The sequence below is a fragment of the Podarcis muralis genome, chromosome 1 (assembly GCF_964188315.1).
Source record: "Podarcis muralis chromosome 1, rPodMur119.hap1.1, whole genome shotgun sequence".
Taxonomy (NCBI): domain Eukaryota; kingdom Metazoa; phylum Chordata; class Lepidosauria; order Squamata; family Lacertidae; genus Podarcis; species Podarcis muralis.
In genome coordinates, this window is record NC_135655.1 from 56,564,013 (window position 1) to 56,588,659 (window position 24,647).

General features: G+C 44.3%; 1 protein-coding gene across 3 annotated transcripts in view; it reads left to right on the forward strand.

Moving 5' to 3' along the window:
- The first annotated feature begins 2,037 nt into the window (after positions 1 to 2,037).
- Positions 2,038 to 24,647, forward strand: part of SLC1A2 (solute carrier family 1 member 2) — a 91,690-nt gene continuing 69,080 nt past the window's right edge. Inside the window, exons 1-2 of one of the 3 annotated variants that reach the window (XM_028728143.2) lie at positions 2,038 to 2,180; positions 3,089 to 3,384. In XM_028728143.2, the coding sequence (XP_028583976.1) occupies positions 3,368 to 3,384 (17 nt within the window). In that variant the 5' untranslated portion in view covers positions 2,038 to 2,180; positions 3,089 to 3,367. Of the gene's footprint in view, positions 2,181 to 2,266; positions 2,437 to 3,088; positions 3,385 to 24,647 lie in introns of those variants that run through there. The other 2 variants (XM_028728139.2, XM_077929210.1) reach the window with 2 other exon arrangements.

Genomic DNA, 24,647 nt, shown 5'->3' on the forward strand with positions numbered 1-24,647 from the left:
ACCAACCAGCAAAGCCAAGAGTCAGAGATGATGGTATGTCCAGCAACATCTGCAGGACCCCCCAAATTCCCACCTCTGTTTAGACATGTGTGATGTGGAGAGGACAGAAAAACAGGAAGTAAAGAGAAGAAGGAGATCACTGCTATAATGTTGGTAAGAGTTGACCTGGGTCCACACAGCACATGGTGTTTGCATATTCCTAGGCTAAGTACTATTTGTCAAATAACCCAGTTTGCAAAGATGAAGTTGCTAGAGATAAAGGAGGCATTTCACTAGCAAGCAACAGAGGAGGTCAATATTGCCAAACTGCTTCTTTGCTTCTGCACTCCTTCCTTGAATTACAGCACAGCCGTCTCTTTTCATCCTGCAAGAAAAGCTAATGTACAACTCCAACTTGAGTATTCCTCTAGAAAAAGGCATGGCCAACAGGTAGATTGTGATCTACTGGTAGATCATGGGGTGCTTTTGGTAGATCTCTTGCCCCCCACAAAAAGGGTGAAAACAACAGCAGTGGCTTCCTTAAAAAAGCTCAACAACTCTGCCTTCCTAAAAGAAGCTCAACGACAATGGATAGATCACTGCCAGTTTTTTTTAATACTGTGAGTAGATCGCAGTCTATCGGGAGTTGGACATCCCTGCCCTAGAACAATGATTTCAAGTACTCCAGCAGCCAGTGTTCCACTTCAGAAAAATACCAGTTTATATTCTCCTTTACCGTCTTCTAAGGAAGTTAAAATCTACTGACTACTAAGGATGCCAATTAATAAGAAATTGTTTTGAGAAAGAGAAAAGCAAGCTCACAAAATGCTCCCAATTTCCCAGGAAAGCCCTCTCTTCCCAGCTCTTTCCCCTGCCTGTTTCAACTAGCACTGATTTACCACATCTCCAACAGAGGTCAGCAGAGCCTTGGAGGACTGACTCTTTATCAGTCATTGAAGTTTATAGATGCAGAGAAGCTGCTCATATTTCTTAATGGGCTAAAATGATGCTAACACATGGTGTATCTTCATAGCTGGTTTCTGGGAGTAAATGGGATTTACAGAAGTTTAGTTGCCAAGGGTGCAGGTGGGGGATTTGTTGAGGTGGTGGTGGTTGGATCTCATCCTATTTAGTGAGCCTGCCTTCTTTTGTTCATTTCATCATTCCGTTCCTCAAAAGATTGCATACATATAAATCGGACATTAGACCCAATAAGAGGTGTCCAGTTTGCTGCTATTGCATCGCTTAAATACAAAATACAGAAGAAATACTGTTGCCTTTCCTTTTCTCTAGGAAAAACTGCAGGGAGATGGGAAATAGAGTTGGTCTGTTCTCCTTCCTTGCTTACACCAACACTTTCATAGACCTGCCTGCAGGAACATGAGCAACCACACACACTGAGAAGTAAGTTCCATTGAGTCCATTTAGGCTTACTCCCAGGTAAGGAGGTATTGAGCTGCAGGCCAAAGATGCCTCTTGGGACTTTCCAACAGATATGTAGTAGTGGAAAGAAGAAACACTGGCTCAGCCGCTAAAGAAAGCAGGCAAGCTTATATTAACCAACATCCATTCCACACAAGTCACCCTCATCTCTCCAGAAGGATTTCTTTTAAAAGAAATGTTAGGATTGCATCAGAGTCCCATAGTTTCTCTCCGTTTGGAGTTTCCAGAAACCTCCCTGGTTCTTTGGAAATCTCCCTAACGCTAGCGGATAAGAGCCGCCCTCAACGATAGGGAATCGTATCGAGCCCTATTAATTCTATAAGGCAACTTAGAGAAAGAGAGCGGTCTGACTGGCTGAGAAGCTTATTTGGCTTCCTGTCCTCCTCTGTCTGCGCAGCGTTCAGTAAAGCCGCCCTTTGTCTCGTGTCGCGAGTATTAATTCATTAGTGTACAGTAGCCCCGCCCCCTCCCGCCCGAGTTCCAATCGGATATCCAGGCAGGTTTTAAAGGACAATAAATGTGACAGCATTGGAGTGCGGGGGGGGGGGGTTAACCCCTTCTCTGCCGGCCCAGAGGATGCTCTCTCTCTCTCTCTCTCTCGTGTGTGTGTGTGTGTGTGTGTGTCTTCGTTCTACACATATGATCACAAGCGTCACTTGCCGACAGAATTCCAGCAATGCGAGCGCTTGCACTACTAATTAGTCCGACTTCCCAATTAGCTCTTCCAGGCCGCCGGGAGGCTCCGGAGCTGATAGCGAGTGAGTGGCCGGGTGGGGCGGAGTGCGCGCGCCATGTGGCCCCGCACCTCCACGGTAAACGGCGGAAAGGGTGTGGGAGAGAGCGGAGAGAGCCGCACACGCATTGCAAGCCCGGCGCGGAGCTGCTAATAGGGACGAGGGGGCAATATATTCCCTCGTTAGCAGGGTGGTGGGGGAACCGATAGACGCTTGCTGCTGCTGCTGCCACTGGGATCAGACAACGAGCACAAAAGGAATCGATCGTCTGTGCAGGCTGGTGAGACAGTGGAGACGCCTCCCTCCCCGTCAGCTAATCCAAGCCATCGAGGAAAAGCGTCGAAATAATAATAGCAATGCAAGCGAGCGAGCATGAGGAGGGAGCGAGGGAGGGGGCGTAGAGTTGTGCTCGGCCTCGGAGTTCCCCAGCTGCCGATCTCAGCCCGGGATCGCCTTCATTCCTATAGATCCACGCGTCTTCCCTCCCGGGAGGGCTGCCCCCTCCCTTTATAAAGAGACTCGGGGAGGGGGATTTGCAACCACACCGGGTGATGTCAGCTCTCGCCTAAAATAGAGAGGGATAGACTGCAAATCCACCGTTAAAGCCTTCCAATCCAGCCTCAGCCAACAAACACCATGGCAATGTGAAGTCACCCACCGCCTCTTCCACATACACACAACCCCCTTCGCCTCCCTCCCTCCCTCCCTCACACACACACACACACACAAACAAACACACACAGCACTCCCTCGCCAGGCAGCCCTCCGGATAAGCGCAGAAAGCCAAGGATCGTAGCGCAGGTGCCCACCAGCACACAGCCTCGGAGCCCTTGTCTGTCGTTTGCCATTGACCATCTTCTCTCTTCGCCCCCCCCCCTCCCTCCCCTATTTCATATTCTCTCTCTCTCTCTCTTTCCACTACTACCCTGAAGACATTCAAGCCTCTGGAAGGAGACGTTGAGAAACCTCCCTCCGAGTAGCAGGAGCAAGAGGAGGTGGCGGCGTCGGGGCTTAGATCTCGAGACCAGCCAAGCTTCTTGGATGATCGCCTTTCGGAGCCGGGAGGATTATACAGGGCAGGAACTAAAGGGGTTCTGCGACACCCAAAGATAAAAGGAGAAGAAGAAGTTTCCCCACCCGGAAAGCGGCCGCGCGTGGTTTAAACCCTTGGATTTCTTGGGAAGGCAAGACAGGGGGGCTTCCGCGGGACCATGGCATCGACAGAAGGGTGAGGAGGAAACCGGCTTTTCTGTTCTTTCCCCCCTTCCTTGGTTTGCCGGCAGGGGTGGGGGTGAGAAGATCGGGCTGGGTCTCGAGTGGGTTGCTTTGCTCGTGCGTGGCTGTTCCGTTCCGTTGTTGCGTGTGGGCTTATCAGGCGGCGGGATTCTCCGCGTCCTTCCTGCCGACCCTACAGGATGGAAGAAGCATCCAGCTGCAGCTCAAGGCTGGAGAATGGCATTTCAAATATGAGTCTCCCTTGGGAGAAGGAAAGAGCTTTTCCTCTTCCCTACCGGCTTTAACCCTTGCAAGGGCTGAGGGCTAGCAAACCGCTTTAATAATAATAATAATAATAATAATAATAATAATAATAATAATAATAATAAACTCAAGCCTGCAGTTCTGTGCATCATAAGCCTCATTTAAAAATCAGCGGGGCTTAGTTCAGAGTGGGCATATCATAGGATCGGGTTGCAATCCTATATCCGCTTGCCTGAGAGTAAACCCCATTGCACTTAACGGGACTTACTCCTGAGCAGGCATTGCACTGCAAGGCTGCTCTCCTAGGTGCACTTGAGACTTACTTCTGAATAGACACGAACCCGGCCGCAATCCTCAACATATTCAAGATGCAAGTCCCACTGAACCGAGTGGGACTTCCTGCCGACCAAACATTTGTAAAACAGCAGCAAGAGCTGCTGCTGCTGCTTCCAAATTCTTAAGGGGTTTTGCAAGAGAGAGACTCGTGTCAAATGCCGTTTGCAATGCCCACAAGGGAAAACAACCCGGAATATTACGCTGGAGGGGTTTTTGCGGGTTACTCAAGAGTTATGCATTGTGGAGCAAGCAAGCAAACACAAGTTTCTGGGTAGTATTCATGCCGCGCGGGAATCTTGTTGGAAGCGCGCCTCTTGCGAAACGGTTCCCCGGGGCCCAAGTCAGGCGGCGGGCGGCGCTGGCGATTGGCCGCCTTGCTCGCGTTTGTTTGCAAGTTAATGTCTGGGGCTCCCGCGGGTTTGTCTCGCGTTCTCCGGCGTCTGGGGAGGGCGATCTCCTCTTGATCCGCGCGGGGCTGCTTGTCAGCTTGGATCAGCGTGATCTGCTCTGGACGGGACCTTGTGAGGACAAGGTGTAAAAAAGAAGCAGCTCTGTTTATGTCGGTTGCAGGTGTGGGCGTGCGCGCGCTTCCAACGCGAAAAGGGGATTTAAATCAACCTGCTGCCGCTTCAGCTGCACATTGCTGGAAGGCGCGCGCTCACCCAATTGTTCGCACTCCTGGTGGGAAGGGAAATATATGCGCAGTACCTGGACCAAGACAGGTTACCCGGCAGGAGGTTGTTCCAAAACTGCAAGCACTCTGCAGCTGCAAGCTCTCTGCTTTCCTGGGTGCAGGGACCCTGGTCCATAGGAAATCTCTGCAGACCAAGAAATCTGCCCCGTATTAATAAGGCGAAGCCCTTTTAGCGCCATCCTATCTATGCGTGTCTACTCAAAAGTAAGCCCCACTGAATTGCACACTTAATGATGTGTTGTAACTCCAGCGAATGCGAATCTCATGTTGGCACAGCCCTGTGTTAGCACTGCTGGCATTTTCCTCTTTGCAGCCGTCCTGCTCAAAGGTAAATGAAGAGGGATTAAAGGAAAGGTAGTGGTTGGGGGATGCAAGTGGACATTGATCTAGTTCTCATTGGAAGAGGAACTACCCATTTGCTAGTATGCTCTGTGCATATCAGAATAGATACTTCTTGTTTTAGGATGGCTACAGCACTAAATGCTATAAAGTCCCCATTGACTTCAGTTAGATATTTAAGCTTCTGCTGAACTCTTTCCTTTTGAGGTCAGTGGAGCCTGAACGTACGGCTGTATCGTTTAACCCATGAGATTAATTATACAAACAGCAGGTGGCAAATGTCATATTAAAAGAGCAAAGCCCACCTATGCATGAGAGGAGGAAGGTGAGGGGTGATGCTTCTCCTAAGATTATGTCCACTGTGAAGCATATGTGCATCATCTCCCAACAATGTATATTTTCTTCAACACTATTGATTTTGTATGCAGATTAAACAAATTGATTAACCAATGAATATACTAAACTTCCATTTCTTGAACTGGGTGACATCTTAGTTCAGAGTCCCTAATGTTGGCTAGATTGTTTCCATTGTGAAATGCTTTTCCAAAGGTTTGCATTTCCTCTAGTGATTGTTTAATAATAATAGCTACATGTTGTTGTTGTTTTACTACAATTTGCCTAGCATTTCATCTCTGTATCTCAGTAGTTCTTATAACAGTTCTGTAAAGGTACAGCAATATCATCATCCACGTATATACTGGATGGAGAACATGAATATAAGTTATGAATATAAGTTCACTCACAGCTATTTGCCAATCACCCATTCCCACCACCCTTCTGAGTAATACCCCTTCCCACCTTCTCACTATATAGAAGGATCTGGCAACTTCTGTTTCAGTGTATCTGAAGAAGTGTGCATGCACACGAAAGCTCATACCAAGAACTAACTTAGTTGGTCTTTAAGGTGCTACTGGAAGGAATTTTTTTTTGTTATGAATATAAGTGCCTTCTTTGCTCACCTGACATTTGAAGTAAAGATATCTAGCTCCTGGCTCATAAACACTATTCAGGGATGGTGAACCTATAACTCTCCAGATGTTGGGTCAGCTACAGTTCCCATCCTCCCTGGCCATTGGCTGTTCTGATTAGACGTTCCTCGGGTCATACCATAAACATACACCAGTTTTTAAAACCCTAAACTGGAAAAACCAATATATTAACATGTCTTTTGCCTGAGACCCCTTACAATACAACCATTGGGTTTTACTTTGGCCACCTAATGAGAAGAGAAGACTCCCTGGAAAAGACCCTGATGTTGGGAAAGATGGAGGGCACAAGGAGAAGGGGGCGACAGAGGACAAGATGGTTGGATAGTGTTCTCGAAGCTACCAGCATGAGTCTGACCAAACTGCGGGAGGCAGTGGAAGACAGGAGCGCCTGGCATGCTCTGGTCCATGGGGTCACAAAGAGTTGGACACAACTAAACGACTAAACAACAACAAATCAACTCATACTTGCATATAGATAGTATGTAGTACTCATTTCTGTCTCCCCCCAATCTATATTTCTCAGTTTCTTCAGAGAAGTGCACATGTTCATTCTGTTTTAATAGTAAAAGTAATGTAGACATTGGGCCAGTTTATACATAAACATTAATGAACCTTCCTGGAGTTCTCAATAGTTGATGACTTGGTTGAACATGTAAACTGAAAAACATTCTGTTTGTAGTGGTATGAGACTGACATGCAACTTCTACCTGTTGTGTTTCGCTCTGTAATGGCTCTTCGCATCTTCAAGTCATCATTTGAGGCTGCAGTCATCAGATGGTGTGATTCAAAAGTGTAAACCAGCTCACTTATTCAAGGGAATTCAAAGTCTGTGACTTTGGAATTCAGACTAACATAAGTACTGCTCTGGAAATATTAGTATTACTTTAAAGTCACTGATGAAGAAATATTAATATTTCTGTGCCATAAGCTGTAATCTATACTTTTTGAGCAATTTCCAGAGTGGTAGCCATGTTAGTCTATTGCTGCAAAAAAAACCAAACCACATTGTCATCCTATGCATGCTTACTCAGAAGTACCAGTAAGTATTATTGTGTCTAATGGGGTGTACAGCCTAAAACATATGTTTAGGTTGGCTGCCAAAGAGTTTTGTGGCAGCTCAAAAAGTAACATTGATTTGACAAACGTGTTGATGGGCTAGAGTTGACTTCATTAGAAGCAGGGAATGATATATCTGATGGTGTGTGTGTGTGTGTGTGTGTGTGTGGGAGCGGGTGGCACTGTGGTCTAAACCACTGAGCCTCTTGGGCTTGCCGATTGGAAGGTCGGTGGTTCGAATCTGCATGATGGGGTGAGCTCCTGTTGCTCTGTCCCAGCTTCTGCCAATCTAGCAGTTTGAAAGCACACCAGTGCAAGTAGATAAACAGGTTCTGCTGCGGCAGCAAGGTAAATGGTGTTTCCATGCACTCTGGTTTCCATCACAGTCTTCCGTTGTGCCAAAAGTGATTTAGTCATGCTGGCCAGATGAGCCGGAAAGCTCATCTGTGTGTGGAAAAACACCGGCTCCCTTGGCCTGAAAAGTGAGATGGGGGGCGCAACCCCATAGTTGCCTTTCACTGGACGTAACCGTCCAGGGGTCCTTTACCTTTTTACCAAGAGAAAGAGAGAGAATGTTAGCAAGAGAAGTGAGAAAGAAATAGAGTGCAAGAAATACTGACAGTGCTAACTTTAAAGCTTTTAGTATGTAAAATAATTATAGTGACCCCCTTCACAAAGCAGTGTTGATGAAAACAGAACATCTTGGCACTGGGAAGCCATTGTTTTGGATTTGTTCTTCTGGCATGAGCAAGGGAAAGGACTGTTTCTCAGTGGCTGAGCACATGCTCTGTATGTAGAAGGTCTAAACTGAAGGTCTGGAGCACTGGAGAGAATACTGAGCTAAAAAGGTAAAGGTAAAGGACCCCTGACAGTTAAGTCCAGTCGTGAACAACTCTGGGGTTGCGGCACTCATCTTGCTTTACTGGCCAAGGGAGCCGACGTTTATCCGTCGACAGTTTTTCTGGGTCATGTGGCCAGCATGACTAAGCCGCTTCTGGCAAAACCAGAGCAGGACACGGAAATGCTTCCTGCCAGAGCGGTACCTATTTATCTACTTGCACTTTAATGCGCTTTCGAACTGCTAGGTGGGCAGGAGCAGGGAGTGAGCAACGGAAGCTCACCCCGTCGCAGGGATTTGAACCACCTACCTTTTGATCGGCAAGCCCAGGGCTCAGTGGTTTAGACCACAGCGCCACCTGCATCCCTGGCCAAAAGTCTGACTCTGTGAAAGGTAGCTTTCTGTATTCCAAAGTTTAACTCATGATAGCAAACCTGATCTGGGAAGTGGGAGTCTGAACCTCTATAAACTGACTTCTAAAATTGGCAACATCCAAATGCTTTGGATATTAGTACAGAGACAAGAGTGAGATTATCCACAGGAGATCTTGAGCAATGTTGTGATACATGGAGAAGCACGTTCAGATAGTTAGAAATGGGACCTTGAGCACAAAAGCAAAAGAGGGAGCGTGCAGGGCTTAATGACTATGCCATATAGTGAGATTGATGTCCTCAAGTATACACATTGCATTGCTTATCTGTGTGCAGCATAGTCCAGTGCATATTTACTTAAGACATAAATCCCACTCTGTACAATAGAGGCCTCTTTGTCACAGCCTTCACCATTTGCCACACTCTGGATGGTCATTTGAGGCATTGGACTTACCTGCGCTGTTGCTTCTAGCTGTAAACAATAAAATATTCAATGGAATGTCAAATCCACACTCTCTCTTAAAATGTTAATCATGTTTGAAAATGCTAAGCAGGAAGGTGAGCTGCTGTGTACAGATGCAGCTGTGATAATAAGAAAGCACTCTGAAGCACTTTCAGATGTTTTTCATTTGAAGCATTTTTGTCCTGCTCTTCTGCTGCAAAGGAATCCTGGCGTGAGATACAAAATCATTAGTAAGGCGCAAATGTAAGTAAGGCAATATGACACACAAAGAAAAAGAGAGGGAAAGGGTAAAGGGAAAAAAGCAAGCTCAGGCACCAGCTATTAATGTAACAGTATTTATAACAGCTGTCATGGGTTGTCTGGTGGAATGGCTTCTTCAGATACATCCAAAGGCAGCTGGTATATCTGCAGAGGTGATAGAATAGCCCTGCTTCCCTTTGATTTGGACCCCGATGGAACAGGTTCCTCCAAGCAATGAGGGCCTCCAACCACACAACACTTCAAAGCATGCTGAGCCTGTGGACATTCAGCTAAGCATCTTAAGTTCCCCCTTCAGACTTTGCACTCAACATGTGAAGGTCTAGCAGTGGAGTTCTGAGATATTCACATCTAGGGTGAAACAGCCCTGCGCCTCCCTCCACACATCCTCTGAAAGCAAGGGGTAATGTCTGAAGAAGAGGGGTACTGTCTACTGAGTAGGTGTCATTATACACCCATTGCAGTGCCATGTCTGTATCCCATTTCTAGCTTCTTAGTAAGCCTCTAAACTGTGTTTATAGGAATCAAAGTTCATGGGTTCATGAAAGTAGCAGGTTGCTGTCACAGGGCGGTGGTACTGACCTTTGGCAACAACAGGGCATCTTTGCAAATGCCATCTTACGTATGTGGATTGAGTCTAAGTCATACTCGGAACAGATCCATTGAAATCCATCAACATGACCAGCTCAATGTCTCTATGCTGACTTATTTTATTTATTTCACTTCAGTATTTAAAAAAATAAACAAATAAATGCACTGACTTGGTTGGATACAGCCTTTTGTTGGGGAACTTGAGATTCTCCAGATGATGTTGAATTCCAAGTCTCATCAGCCCCAGCAAGCATGACTAATAGTCAGGGACGATAGAAGTTCCACATCCTTATACTACACAATGAATGCCTCCAAAGTCTTAAGCATCTCTACCTAAATTGCTTTGCTACTCGGTTTCATTGATTTATTCCCTCTGGATACTGTGTACAAGCTCTTTATACCAGCCAAACTCTTGTACTAAATTTAGGATTTAAGTTCAGGATCTGTAAAGTATAAAAGGGGCCAAAAGGGAGAGGGAAGAACAGCAGTATGTAACTCCTCAGTCATTTACATTGAAACACTATAAAATTGCCATAGGGATAAAGAAGTTTCAGGATTACACTGTGATTTCTTTCTTCCCACCCCCTTCTAATCTTTGTACTTGAGCTGGTCAATGCAATGGAGCCCATGGCATCAATAAAGAGTGGACCAATAAACTCACTCTGTTTGGCTATCGGCAAAACCTGCCTTGTAATGCTTAGAGTACCACACCAGTAATGGTTCACATGGCAGTTTGCTGGTGGCCCACCAGCTTCCATTGCTCAGCATCCCTGCAAGAGAAAGCGGGACCCAATGCCCTTAATGACGGATGTTGTCAGGAGAATGTTGCAGGCAGAGGAGTGACTACTTCAGCACCACGCATATGGCAGTATCCAATTAACTTGTTCCATCAATGCAAGGTTTTCCACTTGCCCAGCAAAACCTCCCCGCTCCCATATTCCCCTAAATCTCCTTTGGAGGAAAGTTGCATTGTGCAAGCGGAAAGTTTGTTAGATACTGCCCATAGTCACTGGGTGAATAATAGTGCTTGATGTTGGCTGGTGACCTCAGAGCTTGCTCAATGTCTGCATCTGGATTGCGGAATTATGCCTTGAGGTGCTGGTCTCTAAGCTTTGTGGCAGTGGTACAGGCAGGCTAATCATTGAACTATGATTAGAGAGCCAGTGTGGTGGTGTGGTTAAGAGCAGTAGTCTCGTAATCTGGGGAACCGGGTTCGTGTCTCTGCTTCTCCACATGCAGCTGCTGGGTGACCTTGGGCTAGTCACACTTCTTTGAAGTCTCTCAGCCCCACTCACCTCACAGAGTGTTTGTTGTGGGGGAGGAAGGGAAAGGAGAATGTTAGCCGCTTTGAGACTCCTGAAGGGGAGTGAAAGGCGGGATATGAAATCCAAACTCTTCTTCTTCTTCTTCTTCTTCTATGCAAATTATGCACATATTTATTGGGCTTCAAGGTGTTCCCTGGGGAATCACCTGCCTAGGTTTTTTAGGACACTCTAGAAGAAGCAACTCCCAATATTACCGGTATATTCAGAATATAATCAATAACTAGTCTTAACCATAAAGTACAACCAGAAAAAATATCAAAATACCAGCAATATCAGTAGAACTTAATTTGTTCTGGAGGTCTGTTCTTAACCTGAAACTGTTCTTAACTAGAGGCATGCTTTTGCTAAGGTCCTCCCCAAGCATGCAGATACTTCCCTATTGGGCACAGGTACTGCTGTTTAGGCTTTCTACTTAGAGAAGGAGAAGCTCCCAGCCCCTTTTTCGCATTGTACATTTGGCAAAGCCCTTGTAATGGCACATAATCTGGTTTAGTTGTTTTCTGACACAGCGTTACACACACACACCTGAGAATAACAAGATTTGTCAACACAGTTTGATTTACAATGATGGTAATGAATTGCCGGTTCCTTGGGGGTGCTTTCTTTTTTCGTGAATCCCCTTAAAAACTTTGCACAAAACTACCCCAACCTCTGTTTTGCTTCTGCCATTTGTTCTTTTTCAGGGGGCAGGGGAACACCACCATTTCTTTTGAAGTGGCAAGAAGTTTTAAATTGACGCTGTATGAATATGCACCTGCTGGTAAAAATAGATGCACCCACATGCACGCTCTGAGTACAAATATATGTGGGAGGTGAGGAGATGAATGGTTATTTTTAAACCAGACTTGCAGCACGATAGGAATTATTTTCTCTAAATGAATGCCTCCTAATTGGAGGATAAGTTAACTGAGCTAATAACGGTGTATGCTACACCTAACATTTTTAAATCTTCATGTAAACCAGGGATTTTCAACTTCCATGTTTCCAGAAGCCACACACTTCTCCAGGCAACTTTTTTTTGGTGGGGGAGGAGGAAGGAATTCAATGTCTAAACTAATAGTCACACAAGTTGTTATTCGGCAAGAAAGCTGGTACCATCTGGCAGTCACAGGAGTGAGCCATTGCATAAGAATGTATACTACATATTACATACGATGCAGTACATAAAAAATATATACAACATGCCAAATCTAAAAGAAATATAGAACATTAAGGAACTGAATATCTGTTTTTTAAAACGTGAAATTATTGTTCAAGAAAATGTAGATTGTTTTATTTTTTACTACTACACTATGAAAAATGTGATAGGGTACCTAGAAACAGATAAACTTTTGGAGGGCCCAGTCTGTCGACTTAACCTATACAGTGGTACCTCGGGTTAAGTACTTAATTCATTCCGGAGGTCCGTTCTTAACCTGAAACTGCCGCGCCACCGGAGCCCGATTTCTGTTCTCATCCTGAAGCAAAGTTCTTAACCTGAAGCATTATTTCTGGGTTAGCGGAGTCTGCAACCTGAAGCGTATGTAACCTGAGGTACCACTGTACAAAGGATTGCCATATTGTTGCTAAATCAGAATAATTTCTGGATTCAGGTTAGATATCCTACTTCAAGACTGCAGGATTTAAAACTATGGCAGGGTTCAATGATATTACATCCTAGATCTCAAGATTCACCACGTGAACTTCAAAACTGTCATAGTATGAATATATCCACCCCACCCTGCAGCCACGTAAAAACAGCAGCTGTTTGAAAGCTGCTCAGAGATTTGCAGCCTAAGGAGCAGTCCCTGCTGAAAGATTAGTGAGCAAAGTGGAGGTGAAGAGGTCAGGTGGGTAAAAAAGATGCAGCTAATTCTCCTGTTGTGCGGCTTATTTCATGCCCAACGAAACAAAAACGTTCTAAGGGTATATCCTTAGAAGAGGGTAACTTGTGTGGCCTCCCAGTTCTCCCCACTACCACAAGTAACTACCAAAAAGAGAAAGGAAAAGATGACTTGTGTTGTCTTCTTCTTCTGGGTGGAATGCTCTGTCACAAGAGACTAGGGCCCTGCAGGATTTGACATCTTTCCGCAGGGCCTGCAAGACAGAGCTGTTCCACCTGGCCTTTGGTTTGGGCTCAGTCTGACCCTTATGTTTCCCTCCCCTTATGGTTTTGATCTATGGGCTACTTTTAAAATGAGGCTGCATTTTAAATTGTATTTTAACCTGTATTTTAAATTGGTCCTCCCCCCTATTATGTTTTTATTGTAATTTTACTGGTGTTAGCCGCCCTGAGCCCGGCTCTGGCCAGGGAGGGCGGGGTATTTTTAAAAATTTTATTATTATTATTATTCTTTTTGGTGCTAATTCATGCCTATTGATGCAAATTTAGAAATAATTACTGTAGCGTCCAACATTTCTCTCCATAGTGGGGAAGACTAGGTGGCCTATGTAGCTGCTATCCAAATGCTAACTCTCAGAAGTGGAACTTAAAACTTCCTGCTCTTCTTTCTTATGGTTTTGTATCTTTAATCTGGACTTGGACAAGATAGCCTTCAAGAAGAACACTTTCAAATAGAAGACTGTCCTCTGCAACGCAGGGCCCATGGCTACCCTAGCATTAAATGATTTCTAACTTAACAGTTGCAACTAGTGTAATACACACACAGGTAACTTGAATTTTCACAAAGTGGAACACCTCTTATTAGATAAATTAGCACTGTAGACTTTCAGTCCCACCACAATTCCATGATTGCAGAAGCTCCAAAATGTGTCATGGTTTGTGAAAGAGAGAGACCGTGGAAAGCAACTCACATATGATTCATCTATCCATGCATGGACACCAGGAGAGACTATTGAAGGCTGTTCATACACATGGGTTGACAATGCATCAGACTAATAAAGGACAATATTTGATGGGAAAGAAAACCTTTTCCAGAGGAATGATAATATTATACAGAACTGTTCTTAATTGTTCCCTAGGGCCCTGATCCTGAAGTCTTTGCACATAACAAGGTCTTGTGTCTCATTTGTACTACATGGATAAAAACCCTTCTTCAACAGCACATATTGCTTATCTATTCAGCTTACTGGCTAATTTACATTTATATGCCACTGAATAATGGCTAACCATATATATAAAATAGCTACCTAGAAAGATATACCATGAAACAGTACCAGGGGATAAAAACCAAGGCAACAATACTAATAGGAACGAAAAATTCATAGATCTTAAAAGTCCAAAACTATCAGAAGTTCTATTGATCACTGGAAGATTATAAGATGTAAATGCCAAGGAAAGTGAAAATGGGTCTTCATCTGCTACTGAAAAGGCCAACGAGTTTGGAAAAGCATCACAGAAGCCACGGCTTTCCCTGGTGGTCACTTGCTGCATGTAATTTGGTGGAGGGGGGCCTGGAGAGGGCATCTCAGAAAGATCGTATGGGCTTGGCTAGGTTTCTGTGAGAGAAGGCAATCCTTTAGTTTAGATGACTTGGTAATAAGCCATTTTAGGGATTTCAAGCAGGCCTGGGGAACTGTTGCACCTCTAGGTGTTGATGGACTTAAAACCCCAGCATTCCCGATCCTTGGCCACAGTGGCTGGGGCTGAAGAGAGTCAGAGTCAAAACAACACCTTGAAGCCCAAAGAAGTTGAGGGTTAAGTTAAGACCAGCACTTTGAATTGGGCCTAGAATCAGAACAGAAACAAGCTCAGGTGAACAAAGAACTGGCATCATATGATCATACTGCCACAAAAGTTGGGTGCTGCCCCCACTCTCTGCCAAGTGGTAGCAAGATTCTGGGCACTCACCCAGGGTCTGTGTTCTTTTGGAGAATTGGTGACATGGTAGAGACTGTTGTAGGTTTAAGAAATATGATTTATCCACCTATTTACACCTTCAGTCTGCATGGAGGGAGTCCAGATCTTACAGCACGGTCATTTCATTTCCATCCAGCACTGGAGTCATAGGCATCTCTCCCAGCCAGCCTGCCCAAGATGGATCTTAGTCTTTTTCTTCTCCCTTCTTCTTCCCAGCACACCTTGCTTAAGACGCTCTTTCCTTGTCACTTCCCACCCAGTTACCTTGGCAACCCTCTGTCTGCCCAGGCCCATGATTCCACTTAGAAGGGCCATCAACACCTTTTGTCATGTTAATGCCTGTATCCCAGGCTTGGAAAGGAAGCTTAGCCTGTATTTTTCCACTGGCCTGCAATCTTCCCTTCAAAATAATCAAAATCCAGGATTTGGGAGGGTGCCCTCTCAAAATCTATAATAATAGTATCCCATCTTAGTTAGCGATCTTGCAGGCTTACCTTTGAACCAACTTTGAAGTTAGGATCCAACACTATATATTTAATTTAAGCAATGTAAAGATTTCACTGAGCCTAAGCCTAATTTGCATATTATTGCATTCAAATAGCCGTATTTTAGAGAGATTTTAAATATCTGATATTGATGTATTAATTAAATGGACAAAACTAACATGTTTCTCCTTACAGATAGGTAGCCGTGTTGGTCTGCCATAGTCAAAACAAAAAAAAATCCTTCCAGTAGCACCTTAAAGACCAACTAAGTTAGTTCTTGGTATGAGCTTTCGTGTGCATGCACACTGTGTGTATCTGAAGAAGTGTGCATGCACACGAAAGCTCATACCAAGAACTAACTTAGTTGGTCTTTAAGGTGCTACTGGAAGGAATTTTTTATGTTTCTCCTTGTTCATCTGTTCATAAATACGTTCCTTCTCCCACCCTGATAATTGGGTGTGGTAATTATACTCACTTCTGCACCCTCCACCCCATAGCAAATGGGTCAGTTCCTTACCTTAGAATATTACTTAGGGGATGGTGTTATATCGATGACAGAAAATCTGTTATAAATATTTCTGTTGTATAGTTAGGACCGGGAGAAATTTCATATGATTCCCAACAGGTGGCAGTACATGTCAAGGGTTTTCTTCCCCCATACTAAGTGGCCAAACTGCAGCTATATCTATCTATCTTCTGAAATGATATTTCTCTATATTTTTAGTTTTTTAAAGGTCCTGAATGATAGTGAACACAGAAAGATCACCCTCCTCCCCTTTTCACCCCATGTTAGCCCCAGAGAATGAATGACATGAAAATGTAGCTATGTATTTCAAAATAACTGTAAAAGATGGCTTCACATCCATAATCTTTAATTCTACTAAATGGCTGTTATGGCGCAACTGATCATAAAAGATCACGAAGAGCTATTTTATTTATTAATTCAAAATGAAATTTTTTCAGTCTCCAGTCTTCTTTTTGTGTGTTTTATATTGATTATCATTGGTTTTACTGCTGGCTTTTTCAATTGAACTTTATAGGTGACGGTTTTTTATGTTTGTTTTACGTAAACCACTTGGAGTTCATGCCTGATGAAAAGTGGGATGCAAGAACTCCAAAACAAGGAAGACAGGAAATATTTATAGGTCTGCCATTCTGTCACTAGAAAAGCCCACGCAGCTAAGAAACCTATTAAAAAACAAACCATGCAATATATAGGATTATACACAGAGAAGGTTTGCAGGTAGGTAGAGACACATAGGTGTACACCTGTGTGCTGTATGCAGAAAGAGAAACAGTATGGCTGGTTTTAAATTGGGTTTTAGCTGTAATACAAGCTCTTTCCCAGTAGATCCCCCTCACTCACTCACACCACAAAAAAGCACCCAGTGGACTCTGTCTCCACACCCCACACCCCCAATCTGTCCAACCACTCCCAGAATCAAAAAGACGACTTGGGAGTAATCTTCACTGAAATTAATCTAACTTCTGAGAAAAATGGCATTTTCCTCAAATGGTTTATTGGGAACAATAACTAATAAAATACTAATTTGACTCCTAGTCACAATAATGTTAAAGATATGACCTAGTAATATGCTGGGAACATAAATCATCCTGTCAGAAAGAAAGAAAGAAAGAAAGAAAGAAAGAAAGAAAGAAAGAAAGAAAGAGGATGGGTGTGGTGATCTGTGTTTCAACATGCATATTATCTTGCAGTAATTCCTAATACAATATGAAGTCTTGTCTAGCGGGGCAGTAAAGTAGGAAACAAAGGCCCTTCAAGCCGTTTCTTGAAGAGGCATACTTAATCATCAATCCGTAAACTAGGAGCTGCCCAGGTCATGTTGAAAAACATAAATAAAAATAATTTCTTTATATATTTCACAAAATTTATATGCGGCTTCACACACACACACACACACACTTTTTATTGATATTTTCATTTTCATTTGAGTTCCTCTGCTTTAAGGGTTCAGCATTGGTTACATTATAGCTTTTTCATTTTTTGTGTGGACAAGAAGCCTGTGAGCAAGTTGGACTGAGAGAGTGATTTGCCCAGTGACCTCTGCTAACCACACTGGTTATTGTCATGGTGCAAGCAAGTACTATAAGAAAATTATAATTCTTTGTACAGTGTGGTCGATGGATTCCATGGCAGTAATGGAGAAGAAGCGGTCTATGCTGACCTCTAGTCGCATTAGCTCATGGTGACCAGCCTGTGCAATCTGCAGGATTTAGATTTGACATGCTGCTGCTGCTGCAACCACCACCATATACCTCAACCCAAAAGTAAAAGGTAAAGGCAAAGGGACCCCTGACCATTAGGTCCAGCCGTGACCGACTCTGGGGTTGCGGCGCTCATCTCACTTTACTGGCCGAGGGAGTGGCCAGCATGACTAAGCCGCATGACTAAGCCGCTTCTGGCGAACCAGAGCAACCCAAAAGTAGGGTATGCTAAAAGCCAAATCCAGGGTGAATCTTGTGCATGCCAACATTAGTTTCTTGAAATTGCCTGGCTACAGTCGAAATATATAAAAATAAATAAATAAAATTGTCCAGTAGCACATTAGACACCAACTAAGTTTGTTCTTGGTGTAAGCTTTTGTGTGCATGCACACGAAAGCTTATACCAAGAACAAACTTAGATGGTCTCTAAGGTGCTACTGGACAATTTTTTATGTAGATTTTGACTGCGTCAGACCAACATGCTACCTGGCTACAGTTTGACATGGGAGGAGTCAGCATAGGTTGTCTTTTCCTCTAAGCCTGCTATGGGCTGAGCTGCTTGTGGGAACAGGCCTTTAGGAGCAGGAAGAAACTGGCACAGAAAAATGTGTGTCATGAGGAGTAAGATATAGGCACAGCGAACCTCCAAATTTCAGTGTTGGTTTGTCAGAGATGCGTTCTGTGTAATTAGCTTTACTAGATCATTATAATTGGAGAGGCAGGAAAGGCACTTTCAGGAAAGGTTTCCTAAAAAAACTAGAAATGTGTCAGCCTTCTGAGCTGGGGCATAGCAATTAACGCTGCAGCTCAGCTTCCGTCATGCTTTCTTAGTTGTATATAGTTACCAGAAAGACAATGCATGAGAAATGTTACTCTTATTTACAGTTTGAACCCTTGACCAAATCCCCAGCAAGGATGTTTAGGCTAGCAGGATATGAGAAGGAAGCTGTTTTTAGTAAGCAAGAGAATTTTGAAGTGCAAGCAGAGGGAATAAATGGGAAGTTAGGAGATTGGGGGAAAGGGGGGGCAGGAAGCGGATACCTGAGGGCAGCAGCAAAAAGTGGAATGGTGGCACATTGGAAGTGGATGGTAAGGGCTAATTTTAGAAACTATTGGTGTTATAACTATTGGTCCTATAACTATTCATCCCATCAATATTAATGTATAAAGAGTTGGTGATGATTTGAGGGTATAACCCCAGGAATGTGGGGAAGCAGGAAGGAGCTAGGTGAGAAGTTAGAGATTGGCAGCCCTGAAGAGAAGAGAATTACCGGTATCTCATATTTTCTGGGTTTCACCATCGTATTTCCTTCTGCAAAAATTAAAATAAATACATATATCCTCATAAACTCAGCAGAATTGCAACATATGGATGTGGTGGAGATAAGGAACACATTTAGAAGAGGAACTGAGAAACTGATCCCAGCCAAAAAGGCCTTAGCTGAATAAAGCTGTGAGGAGATCGCTCACAGATGGCATGCAGACATTTTATTTGAAAATTAAGATAATGATATTCAGCTAAAAAAACCTGGTCGTTTCAGCATCAATTAGGAATGCTTATAAATACTATTGGATTTTCCATACCCCACAAATAAAAGCCCAGATTAATGGTACAGGGTCTTTTAAAAATCTAAAACATCACTGCTTGCTCTTTAAAACAACAACATCCTGGCTGATAACGTCTTTGACACTTTCCTTTTCTGAGTAAATGGCTCCTTCCATATATGTAACTATCACATTGAAAGTAGCTTATCTCATCTTGTTAAAACTAGATGTGGAAATGGAAGATCTTGATTTATGAGTTAGACGTTTTGTATGAGTAAGACACAGAAAGTTCACTTTCTGTACAGCAGATCTGAGATATGATGGGCTTCTCCATTAAGTCTTTAACAATGGCGATTACTAGACAAGGCTGGAATGGGAAACCTGTGGCACTTCACATGTTGATGGAATTCATCTCCCATCAACCACAGCCAGCAAGGTGGGGGATTATGGGACTTAGAGTTCAACAACATTTGGAGAACCATGGGCGCCCCATTTCTGTGTTATGCTGTTAGGTAGGAAGGACACTGAGACAGATTTCCCCCCCAAGTGCCTATTTGGTGCACTTCCTGCCAGTGGTCAAGGAAAATGACATGACTCAGAAAGAGTAGTGACCAAACTCCCCTCAGCTTGAATCACAACTGGATCACCAATTGCAACCTTCACACACAATTGCTGAAAAAGAATGGGTCACATTTGTTGCACATGGTGCTTTGGTATTATAGTGGAGGCCAGGCAGGAAAGGCTGTGCATTAACTCGACAAGGTTGCCTTTCCTACCATCTGTGTCAGTGGCTGCCAATGTACAGTACAATGGAACCCATGAGGGCTTCCCCCAATGGCCACAAAGTATCCAATGCCTTGCTGTCCCCTTGTCATGAGGTGGTGAGTGTGGTTACCTTTTTCTCACTTGAAAAGAACACAGAGCTGAAGGAGGAAGGTGGAAGAGGGACACTTTCCCACTTCCTCTTTCAGCTCTATGCACTTCTAATGACTCAGACTAATTCTAATGGATCTGACTGCTACCCAGCTCCCATAGAAAAGTGAATTTTTCCTGTGTGCGCCCTTCCTTTCTGTCTGTGGCAGGAGTCTGATATGGAGGAAGGGTGGGGAGAAAGATGACCAGAGGGGAGTGGTACCCATGACAGTTAATAAAAAATCCAAACATGTCCATAAGTCTTAAAAACAAAATGGGAATCACTGATCTACAACAGGGATGATAATATCTTGTGCCACAATTTCTTGCCGACACAAACTCCATATTTGCAAACATGGAATGCTGCACAGAGGAGTAGATGGCGGTGTCATCCACGACACACTGTGAGGCAGGGAAGCTCAGGCCAGGTTTGGCTCCCAGAAGAAAACTATACTATATCTGTTGAACTATTCACTGCAAGTGAACAAAGGTCACAGTGGTGATCCAATTACAGTAGTACCTCTGGTTACGAACTTAATTCATTCCAGAGGTCCATTCTTAACCTGAAACCGTTCTTAACCTGAGGTACCACTTTAGTTAATGGGGCCTCCCACTGCCACCGCACCACTGGCACACGATTTCTGTTCTCATCCTGAGGTAAAGTTCTTAACCCTAGGTACTTCTTCCAGGTTAGTGGAGTCTGTAACCTGAGGTGTTTGTAACCCGAGGTACCACTGTATTGTTAAATTCTCCAGACCACCACATTTGCATTTCCCCATAATTCTCCCTACCCAATTTGTTGTGGCATTGGTGTTTATGGGTAGTTTTGAGGGTCTGTTGTTCATGAGGCAAGGTGTTCTCCTTCACACTGTCAGAGGCTTTTGTTTTCCCAACAACCAGCCTCGCTTGATTTGCTTTTGTGAAGGTCACGTTTATGGGATGCATGCCCTGCCCTTGGGGCATATGTGAGGAGCCATGGTGTTATTTTGCAAATTACATACCTGTTTCCAAAATGCAACGAACACGCACACACCAACTGGCCACACCAGCACAGCAGCTGCCTTCTTGGACACCTTGTCTGGGAAATGCAGACTACATAGGTACTCAACAGGCACAGTTTGTAATAGTCACAGTTTAAATTGTGAACGGAAGAGCGTTTGCAGAGAGTTCACCTCAAAATATATTTGTATACAGTAAGATGAGTAGATTTCACATTGCATGCCGTATATCAAACACATGCATTCAGAAATCTGTCTGCCTCGAGGCAGCCCTGAAACTGGATGCCTGTGGGGCTGCCCCACATACAGAGGTTTATTGCTGGGTGTTAGTTCTTTCTCATGTGCAGCACCCAGATTTAACTCACTGTTTGGCAGGATTAGAGTAATACTTGTAAAAGACAAAATATACTGGGAAAGTTAATAATTGATACAACATATTTGGGGGGGGGGGGAGGATAAGTTCAATAAAAAAGGATGGACAATGGAAACCAGAGAAGAATCCTAAATGTAAAGGTGATTGATTTGTTTAAACTGAAATTTGTTATGTAAAATTTAATAACAATAAAAAATATTTAAGTTACTGTTTGGAGGCAAATATTTGCAGGTGGTGTAACTAAATTATGGTCCAGACCTCCACATTTGTACAAGCATCACTTTAAAACACGCATGCACATACACACTGAAACTTGTCTTTTAATGTGCAAAATGTGAACCTTCACCCAAAACCACCTTCTTTTCTGTGGACATCCCACTAAATTAATAGTTTTGCCCTGGGTCCAAAGAACTACACAATTAGTTCATGTGCCCAAGGGAGTTTTAAACTTGTGTTGCACAAACTATGTTCCCCTATGCTGTATGACAAACATCCTCCTCAGCTTTTGGGGTTCCAGTAATGAAACTAATAAGGACAGCCTCGCTTCTCTTTGTTCTTTACCTACCAAAAGAACCTGTGTATTTTGCCAAAGGTGGAGGCAGAACTGAGTTAACAGCAGAGATGGGGGATCAGCCATTATGTGTTTTCCCATCCCCAGGAGGCCTGGGTGCAACCTGAAACCTGTAAAGCACCTGAACAGGCCTCATTTGAATGTCTGCTACTTTCTCTCACACTCTGTATTAAAACTCTTACAAAACACAGACCAACAGGCCCTCCCCACTTCTCCTGCCTCATCTGCCTCCGGTATTTTGTTTTGTTTTGTTTTTTTGCCATCTAGCTTGATGAAGAGTTGTTGATGAAGAGAAATCTAGCACACTATTTTGTGACTTTTTGGGGAAGCCTTGCTTGAATATTTATTTTTGGAAGTTATCTCTTATTATCTGCATATTGCTATCTGTTGAAAATCCACAGCAAGCAGATTTCAAAGGTTTATGGACTTACATATTTTAGTTAATATAATGTTAAACTTTTACTGCTTGGCCCAAAAGCAAACTGGACTGTGTTTTTAAGTAGAATTTAAGGAGCAATGCATTTTTGCATTTTAGTAGAGCAGTGAAATTTTATTAAGGATGTCATAACCACCATCAATGACAGTGGTAGGATTCTTTTCCTTTTAGCAGTGGTGTTTTCCCTCTTGCCCATCCAAGAATTACAATATATCCAAATTGCATATAATGAGTTACTAATAAATGCGCGCACACACACACACACACACACAGAGAGAGAGAGAGAGAGAGAGAGAGAGAGAGAGAGCAACATACTGGCAGAAGAACAGTAACATGCATTGCTTTCCTGCCAACATATCACTCATCAAAGAAAAAAACAATGACGTGCAATGGCTTGGCAGCCACCCTTGGTCCCAGCTCTCCAAACCTGATCATGCCATCACTGCTGCTTTAACATTAAGAAATCCATGAACCTGACAACAAGAAGACAACCAACCCCCAATAATTTATGCAATATGATTGCTAATCAGCTCTTAACTCAGTATCTGTGAATACTTGTTGGAGAATGTTTAGGCCTGGAGCTATTAACCAGAGTGCCATTTGTGGAGCATTCAGTCTTCTAACTCCCAGGCCCAGCATTACAATGGTGTACGCATCGCAGTGCCTTCAGAAAGATAGGGTTGCCATTTTTGTGCATCCAATCCCTCTCACAATTATTTTTTTTATAATTAAAAAAAAAAACACACCAATGGGCTCCAGTCCACCTTTTGCTTTGTTGTTGTTGTTTAGTCATGTCCAACTCTTCGTGACCTCATGGACCAGAGCATGCCAGGCACTCCTGCCTCCCACAGCTTGGTCAAACTCAAGTTAGTAGCTTCAAGAACACTGTCCAACCATCTCATCCTCTGCCGTCCCCTTTTCCTTGTGCCCTCAATCTTTCCCAACATTAGGGTCTTTTCCAGGGAGTCTTCTCTTCTTATGAGGTGGCCAAAGTATTGGAGCCTCAGCTTCATGATCTGTCCTTCCAGTGTCCTTTAGGTATGCAAAATAATGTAAGGCTGGCAATGTCCAAAGAACACCAAAATGTGGTGTCAGGGCCGCCTCAGGTCCCAGCTCACAAGAGACCAACGCCAAGTCCACTTTATTTACAAAAGTCTTTATTGAAGTACATTGTTTGTTCCACAGCCGAGGCGCGCAGCCCCACGTCTGTTACGCTTAGACCGCTGAAGTCCCCTCTGAATCAGTCCCGCCTCCACACCAGTTTAAGAGGCTTTTGCTGGTCCACCTCTTCCTGTCCTTCCTTTTCCGCAGGGTCTTTCTGCCCCCCTGGGTTCCTTCCCTCCTGCTTTCCCCTGACGCTGAGTCCCCAGACGCCTGTTCCCCCCTCCTCCGTGCTTTGGGACCAGGCTCCTCCTCCGGGCTCTCCGCATTTCCGCGCGCCTCCACATTTGAACTTGGCGCGCGTTCGCTACCCCTGACCTTCCTCTTGACAGTTACACTACTCTCTGTACTACTCTCCGCCCCTTCCGGCAGGACGTCTTGCCCCGATCTCCTTCCCCTCTCTGCTTCCTGCTCTGCTTCGTCTGTCACACTGGGAACTCCACCCTCTTCACTCCGTTCCGGCGGGGAAGCCGGCCCCGATCTCCAACTCCCACTCGGGGTTTCCCTGCTGCTCCCCTGCTCCTGATGAGTCCCCCCTGTGGCTCCCCTTGGCCTGACCAGGGGCGCCCCCTTTTGGGAATCCTCCGATTCACTTGAAAGACTCATGGAAACCCTCAAGTCATTGTCCTCCTCCTCCTCCTCGTTCCTGGATTCTTCCCCCTCGCTCTCAGTCTCCTCCCTCATCTGTGCCTCTCTCCCTGAACCCCTGACATGTGGCATTGTGTTTCTGCCAGAAACAGCACCCAGACTGAGTGCTGCCCAGTGACAGAAATGAGTGAGGTTTTTTGATCCTGCCCTCCCCCCCCCCCCAGCCTCCTAGTTGGGCACAATGGAGGCACTCAAATGCTGTAGAGAAAGGAGGAGAGGGAAGAACCCCTTCTGGTTTTTTGCTTAGGATTCTGATGGCTGTCGGCCTCATACATAATCATATGTTGTGTTGAACAATCCCCCCCCCCCCGTAAGAATTGTCTGGGAGTTTTAGAACAAAACTCTTACAAAGCTTTGTGGATTGTTGCACTGTGGAATGCAACTCAGTTTCCAGGCATGCAGCGAAGTAGGGCAAATGTTGGAGGAGGGCTGATTTTCATTTCAAACTATTGTGTGTTGCCTCCCTCTGATCCTTCCATGGTTGGAGCACACAAAGATGGCCTCGGATGATTATCACAGGACCCGGGTCGGTTCATGTGCAGCAAGGTGGTCTTTGAGGTACTAGGGTCCTGAGCTGCATAACCAGGATGACCATTAT